At 55.3% G+C, this 12,277-nt stretch overlaps 2 protein-coding genes and 1 long non-coding RNA gene across 12 annotated transcripts; 1 reads left to right on the top strand and 2 right to left on the bottom strand.

Moving 5' to 3' along the window:
* Positions 1 to 3,751: 3,751 nt before the first annotated feature.
* Positions 3,752 to 7,476, bottom strand: LOC141509375 (ETS translocation variant 2-like). The gene is made up of 7 exons (XM_074218874.1): positions 6,755 to 7,476; positions 6,185 to 6,286; positions 5,978 to 6,070; positions 5,410 to 5,466; positions 4,771 to 5,151; positions 4,299 to 4,411; positions 3,752 to 3,989 (listed from the first exon to the last, which is right to left on the bottom strand). The coding sequence occupies exons 2-7, from the start codon at positions 6,252 to 6,254 to the stop codon at positions 3,831 to 3,833; spliced, it is 873 nt and encodes a 290-aa protein (XP_074074975.1). The 5' UTR covers positions 6,255 to 6,286; positions 6,755 to 7,476; the 3' UTR covers positions 3,752 to 3,830.
* A 76-nt stretch (positions 7,477 to 7,552) lies between these two features.
* LOC141509376 (uncharacterized) lies at positions 7,553 to 10,721 on the top strand. Of its 2 annotated transcripts, none has more exons than XR_012474641.1 (4): positions 7,553 to 7,673; positions 7,938 to 8,032; positions 8,687 to 9,290; positions 9,709 to 10,721. It is a non-coding gene; the product is annotated as an uncharacterized LOC141509376 (long non-coding RNA). The 2 variants fall into 2 exon arrangements; XR_012474642.1 differs by having other exon boundaries at positions 8,687 to 9,254.
* LOC141509373 (RNA-binding protein 42-like) lies at positions 8,521 to 11,990 on the bottom strand. 9 transcript variants are annotated; one of them, XM_074218873.1, is made up of 10 exons: positions 11,790 to 11,989; positions 11,321 to 11,435; positions 11,105 to 11,192; positions 10,940 to 11,017; positions 10,367 to 10,432; positions 10,099 to 10,253; positions 9,421 to 9,756; positions 9,118 to 9,235; positions 8,823 to 9,017; positions 8,522 to 8,745 (listed from the first exon to the last, which is right to left on the bottom strand). In XM_074218873.1, exons 1-10 carry the CDS (start codon positions 11,915 to 11,917, stop codon positions 8,633 to 8,635), a joined length of 1,392 nt encoding a protein of 463 aa, XP_074074974.1. In that variant the 5' UTR covers positions 11,918 to 11,989; the 3' UTR covers positions 8,522 to 8,632. The 9 variants fall into 9 exon arrangements, with proteins under 9 accessions (XP_074074973.1, XP_074074968.1, XP_074074967.1 ...); XM_074218872.1 differs by having other exon boundaries at positions 8,521 to 8,745; positions 10,940 to 11,192; positions 11,790 to 11,990; XM_074218867.1 differs by having other exon boundaries at positions 8,521 to 8,745; positions 10,099 to 10,250; positions 10,367 to 10,429; positions 10,940 to 11,192; positions 11,790 to 11,986.
* Positions 11,991 to 12,277: the final 287 nt, after the last annotated feature.

A 12,277-nucleotide genomic window follows, 5' to 3' on the forward strand; every position in this document is an offset into this window, starting at 1 on the left:
GTACTGCCAGATCTTCCTCTGAAAGGAGGAATACAACCTAGGATAAACTTTTTCTTTTTTTATCTTGGTCTTCTTGGATTTACAAGGGATCTGGGGAGGGAGGAAGGAAGCAAGACAAGATAGATTCTGGGGCCTTTCTACCATGAAGGATTGTTACTGTTGCTTATCCTACCTATGATAGATGAGCTGTGATTTAAAAAGGGACTTTCCAGCAGAATTGAAAGAGCAATTATTGAGAACAGGAGGAGGATGGGCTGGCTGTCCCTGCTTCAGCTGAACCCAGCCTTAAGGTAAAAACAGGGCCTACCTGCTGTCCAGATGTGAAAATCAATAACAGCTGTGATGTGTTCTGCCTCGCTATTGGTCAGGATCAGAAAAGCTGAGCCTCCTAAGAGTCTTGAGCCTCTTTGAACATCAGCCCCCATTGTCCTTATAGGGTGTTATTATTTTCATGAACAGAGAAGTTAATTGGAAATTCTCACCATGAAAGGAGGGGCTAGGATTGGATGCCAAGTAGCCTGGGCTTTTACAAACTGAACACCATCTGTTGCCCAGTAGGGATATTACCAATTCTTTGCTGCCACAAACGAGGCTGCTATGAAGATTTTTGTACAAGTGAAGTTTTTACCCGTTTCCATCATCTCTTCAGGGTATAGACCCAGTAGTGGTATTGCTGGATCAAAGGGGATGCACATTTTTGTTGCCTTTTGGGTGTAATTCCAAACTGCTCTCCAGAAAGGCTGGATGAGTTCACAGCTCCACCAACAATGCATTAGTGTCCAAGATTTCCCTCATCCCTTCCAACATTGATAATTGCCCTTTCTGGTCATATTGGCCAGTCTGAGAGGTGTGAGGTGGTATCTCAGAGATACTTTAATTTGCATTTCTCTAATAAGTAATGATTTAGAGCAATTTTTCATATGACTATGGATTGATTTGATTTCCTCATCTGTAAATTGCCTTTGCATATCCTCTGACCATTTGTCAATTGCCTCCCAACACTTTCAACTAAAGTCTTTATTTATACTTAAGTGAAAAAAATTGAAGTTATTGGCTGAGAATTCTATCTTTCCCCATTCTCCTTGGTCCTTTCCCACCCCTTCTCATAACTCCCAGATTCATTTCTTATTCTTTCTTCAATTATTTATTCCAATCTCTGTTGAAGCTCTCCACAATATCCTGGCTCCCATTTCCTCTCTCTTCTGGCTGCTAGCTTCCAGAAACATTTGCTTTATCTAATCACCAAATCTCTTCCAATCTATTTTTTCCCCTACAGATTGTAAACATGCCCAAGTCTTCCCCTTCTTCAAAAAAACCCCCCACACAATCCCACTATCTAGCTAACTATTGTTCCATGTTTCTCTTCCTTTTCTGAATCTTGACTTCTGGAAGAAGCTATCTATACATTGTCTCAACTTCCTTTTTCACTCTATTAATCCTTTGGAATCTGTATTCTGATCTCATCACTTGAGTGAGCTTGCTCTCTTCAAAGTCACCAAAAATCTCCTATCAAAAGTAATGGCCTCTTATTTCTCAATCTTTTTTTTCTTTGACAACCTTTGATGTTGTCACTTTCTCTTTCCTCTCTCCTCTGTGGTTCTCTTGGTTCTCCTGCCAGCTGTCTGTTCTCTGACCCTTCCTCTTCAGTCTGCTGCTCTGTCATTTATGTCATGTCTGCCAGGAGTGTTCCCTAAAATTCTGTCCTGGGCCTCTTCCCTTTTTTCTCTCTGCTTTCTCTTTTAGTGATCTCATCAGTTCACAAGGATTCAATAATCATGCATATGACAATATGCATATGACTCCCAGATCTCTCCACTCCTGGTTTCTTTCTTGTGATGCAGCTTCTTATCACCAAGCGCTCATTGAGCATCCTGTGGGAACCTCAAATTCAGCATGTCCCAAAGAGAATTCTTTATTCCCCTATCCCCAAAACTCTTTTCCCAAGCTTCTTTAATACCATCACTTCAGAGTCAAAACTTTGATATCATCTTGGACACCTCACTCCCATGCCATGATTGAAATCAGTTGCCAAGTCTCCTTTCTGTTGGAGGAGGCTGGGAGGTCCAATGGATAGAGCTGTACTTGGGAGTTAGGAAAGCTTAAATTCAAATCTTGCCTTTGATACCTCTTATTCTGTTCCCTCTTCTGTAAAATGGGGGTAATAGCACCTACCTCTCACAGGGCTGTGGTGAGAATAAAGTGGAATATTTACTTGTAAAGTGTTTGGCTTAAACTGCTGTCCAAACGCTAGCTAGTATTTTTCTCTGCCTCTTCCTCTAGAGATGCCCCTTCTCATTGTCTTGCATCTATACCGTTAAAATGGTCTTTTTCTGTTTCCCAGTCTCAAGCCTTTCTCCCATTCCAGTTGTCTCTCATAGCAACCAGTGATTTTCCTAAAAAGCTGATCTGACCATATTTGCCCTACGCAACGAATTCTTGTGGTTTCAAATCAAGTATCAAATAGATCGTGTCAAATGGAAACTCTGTGTGGTGTGTGTAAAATCGGGATTAAGTAATTTGCCCAAGGCCACAGAGCTAGCTAACTAAATGTCTTGAGGCTGGATTTGAATTCATGTCCTCCAGACTTCAGTGGTGGTGATCTATCTGCTGCACCACTTAGCTACCCTCCAGCTCTTAAATGCCTCTCCCTGCTCCCTTCTCTTTCCCACCTCACTTTTTAGCTCCCCTTCATCTTTTTCTCTTCTCTCCCCCTCTTCCTCTTTCCCCTTTCTTCCCTCTTCATTTCTTCTCTCCCCATCTATCTCTCTACTTCCCCCTTCTCTCCATCTCTCCCCCTTTCTTTCCCATTCCTCTCCCCACCCTTCTCTTTCTCTATCCCTTTCCATCTCTCTTTTCCCATCTTTTTCCTTCTTCCCCTCTCCCCCTCCATCCCTGGAATGTATTCCTCCCCCTCTACCCCTTATCCCTGGTTTTCTTAAAGCATCATGTTAAAGCCAACCTTCATGAAATCTCTCCCGATGGCTGCCCCTGTCAGGACACTCCCTCTTCCCCAATTCTGCACTTTGGCTCATTGGCCAGTCCCTGTTACATTCCCGAGCCTTCTATCCTACCGAATGCTCCTTGAGAACAGGAACTAAAGCCTCACGTCTGTGTTTCTTTCGATTATCACCAAGAGAGTAACTGCTTAATAAAATGCTAGTCATTTGATCCAGAAAGGATATAGTGCAAATATTATTGTCATTTACATACAGCGAAGTTGAGCCTGAGAAGATTGGAGGGGATTTCTTAGAATCAGTCAATTCATCCACAAACATTAAAGCCCTACTATGTGTCAAATGCTCTGTGCAAAAAAAACGCAATACTTCCTGCCCTCAAGGAGCTTACATACTAGGTGGGGAGAATAAGCTGGGTTTGGTTTGGCAGCTAAGGATCTCCGTTTTCTTGCCTTTCTGCTCACTTTTAACTCCAGGACTCCACTTTGGAGAGCATCTGGTACCCAGAGCTGGATAATAGGGCCCACACAGATGTTGGGAGGTGGGCCAGTGGCCCCGGGAGGGTGCAGCCACAGCAGAGGGCCAGCTCTGGAGGGGAAGTCTCCGTTTTCTTCAGCAGCCCTCCCATCATTTCCTGGGGGTGGTGGTGGTGGTGTGTGTGGTTGGGGTGTATTTGATGGAGGGTGGAGGGGCCCAGAAGGCTGGAGTCGGAAGAGTGGAGGCTGAAGGGAAGGTCCGAGGTCGGGGAGCCTGGGAGTCCGAGGACTTCCCTCGGGATAGAGAGAGACGCTCAGAGGCGCTTGGAGGAGTCCGAGGTTTTATTCCTCCCGCGTGTGCCCCCAGTCCCCCCCCCGCATGTGGCTCTCGGCCGTCGGGTCAGGGCAGGTCGGGGACACGGCCCCCAAATCGATAAGTGTACTTTCGGCCGCCGCTCTTGTGCACGATGTCCCGGCGGTAATAGTAACGCAGACCCCGGCTCAGTTTCTCGTAGTTCATTCCCGGCTTCTTTTTCCGCTCCCCCCACAGGCGGGCCACCTGCGCAGAGCGAGACCAGCTGTGGAGCACCTGGCCGCGGGCCCCCCAAGCCCAGGGGAACCGGGGGGGGGGGCAGGTGCAGGCAGGGGCAGGGAGGGGCAAGGGCGGGGCTAGGGGCAGGATCGGGGGTCAGGGGCAGGTGCGGGGAGGGGTAGGTGTGGAGAGGAGAAGGGGCAGGATGAGGGGCAAGAGCCGAGGGGGCGGGGGCAAGGACAGGGGCGGGAAGGGGTAGGTGTGGGGAGGGGAAGGGGCAGAATCAGGGCCTGGGGCAGGTGTGGGGAGGGGGAGGAAGCGCAGCTGGCGCCTTACCTCCTTTGGGTCGCACAGCTGGAACTCCCGGCTGTTCCCTGTCCAGCGGATGCAACCCTCACCCGCTCGGTCCCGGAGAAGTTCCAGCAGAAATTGCCAGAGCTGAATGGGACCTGAGGAGAGGGTGGGTGGGTGAGAACGCAGGTGAGCAGCCTCCCAGTCTCTTTTCCTCAAAGCCTCCTTATACCCCCCCCCCCGAGTGTGGGTGCTCGATTCACACAATTCGAACTTCCCTTTCCAGGACCCCACGGGCACCATCACGGGGCATCCTCAGCCCCAGTTCCCCACCTCCCGCTTCATCCGCCGCCCAGCGACCCCAGCCCCAGCTCTAGCCCCCCTTACTCAGGGACTCCAGCGTCCGATTTGCCAATAGCAGCCCCCAGCTCTCTTCTCTCAAGCCGCAGCGTTGTATTTCCTCAGGATCCCCTTTCCCCTCTCCCCCAATTTCAATGGGATCTTAGCGGTCACTTACCGCGGTGGCCGGTCCTGGGGCCTCGGGGGGCCGCGGCGCGGTCCTGGCGTGGCGTCGGGTTGGAAGGGACTGCACACCCGCTCGAGGGGGCTGGACATTGCGAAGGTTGGCTCAGCCCCCAGGTGGCGGGATGGTCCCTCGTGGCGGGGCCAGTGCTGCCTCCCTCCCAACAAGGGCCGATGGAGCAGTCCCAGTGGGGAGGGCCGCTTGGGGCAGAGGGGGCGGCCCACGAGGGGAAGCTGGCCTGGCTCGGGGGGAGCTCCGTGATCCCCGCGCTTTCCGAGTGGGTGAAGGGAGTAGGGCCGCAGGGCTGGGAGGCTGGGTTGAGCCACGCAGAGTCGCTCCAGTCTCCGGACCACTGAAGGTTCAAGGAGCAGGCGTCTAGGAGGAGAGACCTTGTCACGGTCTGGACAGGTGCAGGCAGGCGCAGGGGCCCCCACCCCAAGGGCAAAGACTCCCTCTCCTCCCTCACTTGGGGAGCTCCAGGAATTCGACTCCTCGATGACGGTCCCTGAATTCACTTGGAGGATATTCGAGGGGACTCTCTCTCCCCAGTCTGCGCCCTTCCCAGAAACCTTGGCTCCCTAATCTCCTCCTTCATCTACGTAGGGGCCTGAAGGCAGACCTCCAAGGACTCACCAGTCCCCCACGGAAATTCGGGCAACAGGAAACCCGAGCCGCATTCGTTAGCCGGTTCTGGGGAGGGAGGAGGGAGGAGGGAGTAAGCATCACTCTGCCCCATCCTGGGGACCCAGGAGTGCTCCCCGCCCCCATCTTCTGAAAGCCTGGCCTCCAGCATATCTCCCTAGCCCCGAAACTGATTTTCTGCCTAATTTCATTTCCACCTTCCGAGCCTTTGCAGGCTGTTGAACCCTTTCCCTGCACTCCTTTCTCCCCCCCCTCCATTAAGGTATTTTTCTAGCTCAAACATCACCTTCTCCAAGAGGTCTTATCTGATCCCACCAGCTGCTAATACTTCTGAAAATCACGTGCATTGAGTTTATTTTTTAAAATATTTATACAATAAATTCAAGCTTCTCCCTGTAGACTGTAAGCTCCCAGAGGACAGGCTCATAGTAGAAAGTTCACAAATATTCATTGATTCGGGTCTTAGGTCTCCAGTACCCGTTCTCTCGGACCCACCTATCCGTTCCACTACCCCCAGCTCTTGCCCCTAAATGGTTCTATACTTCCCACCTCTCCTTACCTTTCCATCCTATCCCCAGGGGCCTAGGGTCCAAGCCTCTGGGGTCTGACACGGTGGAAGTCTTCGAGTTATAAAAATCTGCTTCTCCTGAGGCTGGAGCGGGGAAGGCAAAGGGCCTGGAGTTAGGGCCTCACGATTTTCAGAATGGGGTTAGGGTCAGGTGGGCCGGTATTGCTCATCCCTCCCCCGACCCCCCTGGCATTGTACCTAGGCCTGGGTGCTCCAGGGGCACGTCCTGCAGTGCTAGCTCATCCCAGCAAAGCCAGTTGAGGTCCATGGTCTCTTGTGGTTGACCGCAGCGGCAGGGTGCTAGGAAGGAGAGAGGCCCATGAGACGGGGTACTCAGTCAGCCAGGTGCAACCCGCTGACTCAGAGATCCCAGGGGATTCAGAGAGAGCTCGGGGAACCCCCTCCAGCCACCTCATCTGACAGACCCCAGTGGATTTTTAAAATTCATTTTTCACTCTCTCCAGGAATCTGTTCCTCAATTCCCCCCAGGAGACTGGACCCTTGCTGAGGTAGCATCCTTGAGGTCCCAATGAGTCCTGAAATCCTTCGCTCTCTCAGCAGCCCAAGGAATCCGGTGCCCCCCGATCCCAGTCATTCTTCCAATCCGCCAGGGGCTTCGGGTTCTCCGACCCTCCCCTCCATAGCCCCAGGCATCGGACACTCCAGACCCTCCCTCAGGGACCCAGGCCTCGGAGGTTCTCCCATCCTCCCTCGTGGCCCCAAGGCATCCCGCTCTCCTCGAGTCCCAAGTCCCCGTGGCGCACTCACCTCTCTGGTGGTGTTCTGTCCCTCACCCCCGGGGTCCTCGGCCCCATTTCATACACAAGCCCCCCTCCCTACTCTCTGGGGAGGGGGCATATTTTCCGACACGTCAGAGACTTTTGGAATTGGGAAGGGGTCAGGTTGCAATTGCAGCAGGGGGCGGGGTTGCGCCGGGGACTCATCCCGAGTGGTGGACCGGCCATCTCGAAGGCTAGACATCTCCCGGGGAGTCCTAGGACACCCTCTTTATTCTGACTTTCCTCAATGGAGTCCACTCTAACTTGGGGCCTCGTCTTGCTAGCTTGAGGGGCAGGGGGGGGTTGGGGGGCGCAGGTCCGATCCCCCCAGCACCAGCCCCTCACTCTCAGGGCCGCGGAGTCCGAGTCAGCCGGGCTGCCTGGAGAGGGGGGGATCAAGCGAGCTAGCGAGCCCCAGCCCCTGGCCACCCCTAGCCCCGCTCTCAGGGGCTTGAGCGTCTGCCTCTGTCGCAGCTGCTGGGCGAAACCCGCTGCTCGAGGGATGGGCGGTGGGTGGCTCTGGAGGATTTGGGGGACCTGAGGCAGGGTGTGGAGGGGCTCGCTGTGGGGTCTGTGGGCAACTTTAGTAGGCTGAGACTTGGGAAGCAGCGCTGAGCCTCAGGGAGCTTAGACATGGGGACCCGGAGCGGGGTCTCTGGGCTGGGAGGGGGCTGCGGGGCCGATGGTCTGGCAAGTGGCTCTGGGGCCGGCTCGAACTCTTATCTCCGGAAGTGGGGGATTTCCGGCTGGGCCCCCCGGGGGCTGACGTCACAATCGGCGAGCGTGACGGGCTTGGGGAGGGGGGATTGGAGTCTCCGCGGGTCGTCTCGCTCAGACACCCCAGCCTTGGATCCTGCCTCTTTTAGGGGGGATGGGCTTGCCCCTTCTTTCTTCAGGAAAGCCCCTTGGTACTCCATTTCCCAACACCCCATCCAAGGAGAGCGAGGGTTGCCTTGTGAGCTGGGCCCTATTGATTCCAGTCCCAAGTGAGCAGCTAGCGGGGGCCTATAGGGATGATAGACTCCCTGAGCAGAGGCTCCAAGGACTCCATCCCTGCCTTCTGGCTGCACCTTCTCCAAGGGCCCCCCCTCCATTTCTCCTCTCAGCATCTGCCACTGTTTCCTCATCTGTGGTGCCTTAGTCCCAGTTTGTCTCCTTGCTTTTGTTCCTAGGGCTCAGTTTCCTCATGTGTAATTGGGCAGCGATGCCCATGAAATCTTAGCCCCCCACTGGCTCCAGTAAGGCTCAAAACTGCACATATGTACAGGTCTGTAAATCTTGGGAGACAAAGAAGGGGCAGCTCCCATTGTTTCCCAAACCCTCCTGAGCCTCTATCTGTTTCTCCATCTGACTCTTCCTGTTTCTGTCCTCCATCACTCAATGTGTGTTTACTTTAATCTTTGAGTTGGTCTGGTCCTCTTCCCCCCACCCAAGACCCTGGAAAATCGGCTGGGGGGGTCTAGCCCAAGAGGGGAGGGGACCCCCCAAGGTCATTTCCTGTTGGAGGATGGGCTCCATTCTGACCCTTAACACCCCCCCCCCCAGTGTAATGGAAAATATGACATCACAGAATCCAAAGGAGGGGAAAGCCATTTGTTTGGGCTTTTCCTGGGACAGATCCCTCCTCCTCAGCAGCTACCATCCTTCTTAGAGAAGGACTCCTAGGGTCTCATCTTCCCAAACTTTGCCCCCCCACCCCCAACTTGAGAAGTTGGTAGGCCCTGGATGGCTGATGTCAAGATGGCAACTTGATGACAAAATGCGCTAGAGTTGTCTGATTGAAAGAATTCAAATTTATTCCGATTGGGGACAGGGGCAAGGTTATCATCTTAGGGGATAAGGGGGAATCTTGGGGGGGGGGTCTGGGCTATCTAAGCCCTAGTTTCTTCTTCTCCTTTTGCTTCTTCCTCACAACATCCAGGTTGCGGTCCTTCCACATACTCTTGCGCAGCTTGATGGGACGTGAGCCCACATACTTCCCTGGGGGGAGAGAGCTGGGTCAGTCAGGGCATCTGGGCTCGGGGCACCGGACTTGGGGGCCTCAGGATCCGACTTACCGTTCATCTCCCTCATGGCCCGCACATAGTCACTGGGGTCCTTGAAACTGACAAAGCCGTAACCCTTGGTCTTCCCTGTGCGCTTATCCCGGATCACTTTGGCCTTGAGGAAGGAGGGGAACCTGCTGAAGGCTCTGGCCAAAATGTCATCATTCACCTCATTGCCCAGGTCCCCACAGAAGATCCGGAAGTCATCTAGGCCACAAAGGGAGAGGGAGGAGAAGATGGCCTCCTTTCACCAACTCTGCCCCAGCCTCTCCTCAGCCTCGGGCTCCAGTAGCCTCTCATCTTTTACCTGCATCCCACTCCAGGAGGCTGGGGTCTTCCCAACTGCTCCCTGCTGCTGTTCGGATGCAACGCTTTAGTTTCTCTGGCTTCCCTTTCTTCTTGTCCTCACCCAAAGGCTCTGGGACCTGAGAGGATGTGGCAGGGGTAAGGACTGAAGAATCTTTGGGAGCAGACCCTAAGGTAAAATTTTCTCAACTCAAGTATTTTATTCAATGTCCACTGTTGGGAAAGATTCCCCGATACCCTCCGAATCACCTTTGCCCTCCTCAGAGCCACCCCTATGCTGTTCTCAACAGAGGTCCATACTGACCTCGAGGGCCATGAGTCCCGGAGGTGGCTGGGGTTCGGGCCGAGGCCGGGGCCTGGGTCTGAGGGACAGGAGCTCAGGGATTCTCAAAGGTGGAAGCAGACCCCGAACGACTTCCAGGGGTAGAGGCAGGGGTTCTGGCTCAGGCAGGGGCATGGCCAAGGGCAGGGGGAGGCTGGGCCCAATGACTGCAGCAGCTCCTGGGCCCCCCACAGCTGCACCTGCTTCTTCCAGTCCTGCAGCTGCAGCAGCTGCCACAGCCACAGCAGCAGCTTCCTCTTTCTCTTTCAGCCCCAGGCCCAGGCCCAGGCCTAGTTCCCGAGGGGCTGGAGGCTCCTCCTGCCAAACAAGGAGATGAAGGCATCAGAGAAATAGAGGAGAAATGATGGGCCTTGGAACCGAGTTATGGCCAGAGCGGGCCCACTATCCCTACCTCCAAGGCCAGCAGGCACTCACAGCTCAGAATGTGAAATACCTGAGGGGGATGAGTGGAGGGAGCAGAAAAAAAGAGATGGAAATGAAGATGAAATAGAACAAGAAAGGGAGATACACAGAGGGAAACAGGGAAAACTGAAGTACAGAAATCTAAGGGAGACCCAAAGGGACACTGATGACACACTCAAAGTTGGAGAAATATAAGTGTCCCCACATGTTCCTTTCTCATATGCAGTGGACACTCACTGGGGGGGGCCTCAGGGTTGCCATTGTGCCAAGTGGGGGTCCTGGTGCCCGGGCCATAGGTGGCAACATCATGGGAGGTCCAGGGGGCCCAGGCAGGGGAGGCCCTACCAGGGCCTGGTGTGGTGGCCGAAGAGCCATGGGCCGTGGGCCACCTGCTGAAAAGAGAGGAAATATATGGTGAAGGGGGTCCTTGAGTCTCTGAGGTGCCGGGGGACGCCAAAGAGGGGATGGGGCCGGGCCAGGAACATTCCCTGGGCCCTTCTCTCACCCGCTCTCTGCAGCACATGGGGGACGAAGGCTGGGCGCAGGATGGGGGGACGCTGCGGGGGCACTGCTGAGAGACACAGAGATGGAGACAGGGCGTGAAGGGTCATGTCTCAGGTCCCAGGGTTCAGGGGTTGAGACATTTTTCATGGGGTGCTGGGGTCACTGCTGGCATTTCTAGAGTCAATCTTTTGAATCTCAGGGAGATCAGGGATCATTGGGATGTATGTGGGAGGAGGGAATGGGATTCTAGAAGGTTAGATGACGTTTCTGAGGGTTTGACAGTATCTTTTGGGGTCCCTTGGGTTACCAGGTCTCTGCAAAAGTACTACAGTTAGGAGATGCGTGTGTGTGTGTGTGTGTGTGTGTGTGTGTGTGTGTGTGTGTGTGTAAGCGTAATTGCTGGGAGTGCTAGGGGCTCTGGAAAGAATCCTGAGGAAGTCTCAAAATCCTAGAGGGATTTCCTGGGTTGATTAATTAATTTGAATGGATGGGTGGAAGGGGAAGAGCCTAGGGGTATGAGTGTGTGTTGGGGCAGAGAATGTTGAATCCTAGGCTTTGAGTCCTGGGCACTGACCCGCCCGGCGAAGGAACATGGCATCTCGGGCCTCGGGGCTGTCAAGACGTCCTCTATCTCCACCAGGGCCAAAACCAACTGTGGGAGAGAAAAAAACTGCATGGGTGGATGGACCACCTCGCTGCCTCCTTCTTGACCCTCCCTCATACTTCCTTCCCAACTCACCAGGACCCACAAAGGGGCCAGGGGGACCTACAATGGGAGCAATTACTGTGGCTGCTGCTGCTGCCCGGGCCTCCAGGCTCTGCTGGACCTGACCGGGGGGAGGACAAGAGAAAGAGGTCAGTGAAGGAGGGACAAAGGGTAAAAAGCCGGCTTGGAATGAACGAATCAGTTGAACGGTCCCGTCTACACCCAGGAAAGCACACCATACCCCCCTACCTGCTGGTAGGTGTTGGTGGCAATGATTGGGCGGATCACAGGTGCAGGCTCCACAGCTGGCACAACTGGGGCTGGAATCCCAGATATCGGAGCCCCCAAGACTTCCTGCTCAAACCTGTGGGGCAGAAATACGAAAGGTTTCAGACATAAAATCTCTGGGGACGGCGGCAGACTCGGGAATGCCAGGGCAGAGGGTCGGAGCCGGAAGAGGCGAGGGGGTGCCCGGAGACGTCCCGCCGGTCGGAGTCTGACACTTTGGGGGCAGGACGAATCCTGAGGAAAAGCGGCAGGGGCGGGGCAGAGGAGACGAAACCAGAGCGGGCAGGGGAGGCCCCAGAGGCCCGCGCCGAGGAGACCCCAGGGGGCCGGGGTGGGCACGGCCGCCCCCCGCCCAGCAGGTCTCCCCCCCACTCGCGGGCTGCTGGGGGGAGGCCGCCCGGCCCGGGGCGCGGCGGGGGAGGGGGCTCACAGGGCCATCTCCGCCTCCATCTCTTTCAGTCGCTCCTCGCCGCTCTTCCCGGGCAGGCCGGGCCCCGGGCCCGCGGGCAAGGCTCCCCCCGCGACCGGGAGTCCCGGAGGCGGCCCTGTCCCTGCCATCGTCGTCGCCACTGTCGCTTCCGCCGCGGACACCGTCTGCCGTCCGAGCGGGCGCACGTCGATGACGCCAGGACGCACGTGCTCCGTCGGACCCAACCAGCTCCGCTCTGCGCGGGTCCGGCAGGCGCGCAAGCGCAGTTGCTTCCTCGCAGCCTGGGCCAACGAGAGCTCGCGGAGCCGGAGGCCACGCCCCCAGCCTGCAACTTTGTTTCCATCGCCCGGCACTTCCCCGCAGGGAGGACGGGGCGGGGGCGGGGCCGTCCCCTCCACGGCCGGCTCGGACCCGGGCTCAGGGCTCAGCCCGCCAGTAACTGGCCGAGCCTGGCCCGGGCTCGGCAGAATCCCCGACTCCCTCGTGGG

The sequence above is a fragment of the Macrotis lagotis genome, chromosome 1 (genome assembly GCF_037893015.1).
Source record: "Macrotis lagotis isolate mMagLag1 chromosome 1, bilby.v1.9.chrom.fasta, whole genome shotgun sequence".
NCBI classification, from domain to species: Eukaryota; Metazoa; Chordata; class Mammalia; order Peramelemorphia; family Peramelidae; genus Macrotis; species Macrotis lagotis.

What these genes read in the sequence shown, in the direction of transcription:
- LOC141509375 (XM_074218874.1), bottom strand. Translation starts at nt 6,254, where the DNA reads ATGGACCTCAACTGGCTTTGCTGGGATGAGCTAGCACTGCAGGACGTG. An exon ending in CCTGGAGCACCCAGGCCTAG is followed by an intron (nt 6,071 to 6,184) that starts GTACAATGCCAG and finishes TCCCCGCTCCAG; the next exon opens with CCTCAGGAGAAGCAGATTTT. An exon ending in CGAATTTCCGTGGGGGACTG is followed by an intron (nt 5,152 to 5,409) that starts GTGAGTCCTTGG and finishes CTCTCCTCCTAG; the next exon opens with ACGCCTGCTCCTTGAACCTT.
- LOC141509373 (XM_074218872.1), bottom strand. Translation starts at nt 11,917, where the DNA reads ATGGCAGGGACAGGGCCGCCTCCGGGACTCCCGGTCGCGGGGGGAGCC. An exon ending in CAACCCTGAGGCCCCCCCCA is followed by an intron (nt 9,757 to 10,098) that starts GTGAGTGTCCAC and finishes CTTGTTTGGCAG; the next exon opens with GAGGAGCCTCCAGCCCCTCG. An exon ending in CCTCCTGGAGTGGGATGCAG is followed by an intron (nt 9,018 to 9,117) that starts GTAAAAGATGAG and finishes TTTGTGGCCTAG; the next exon opens with ATGACTTCCGGATCTTCTGT.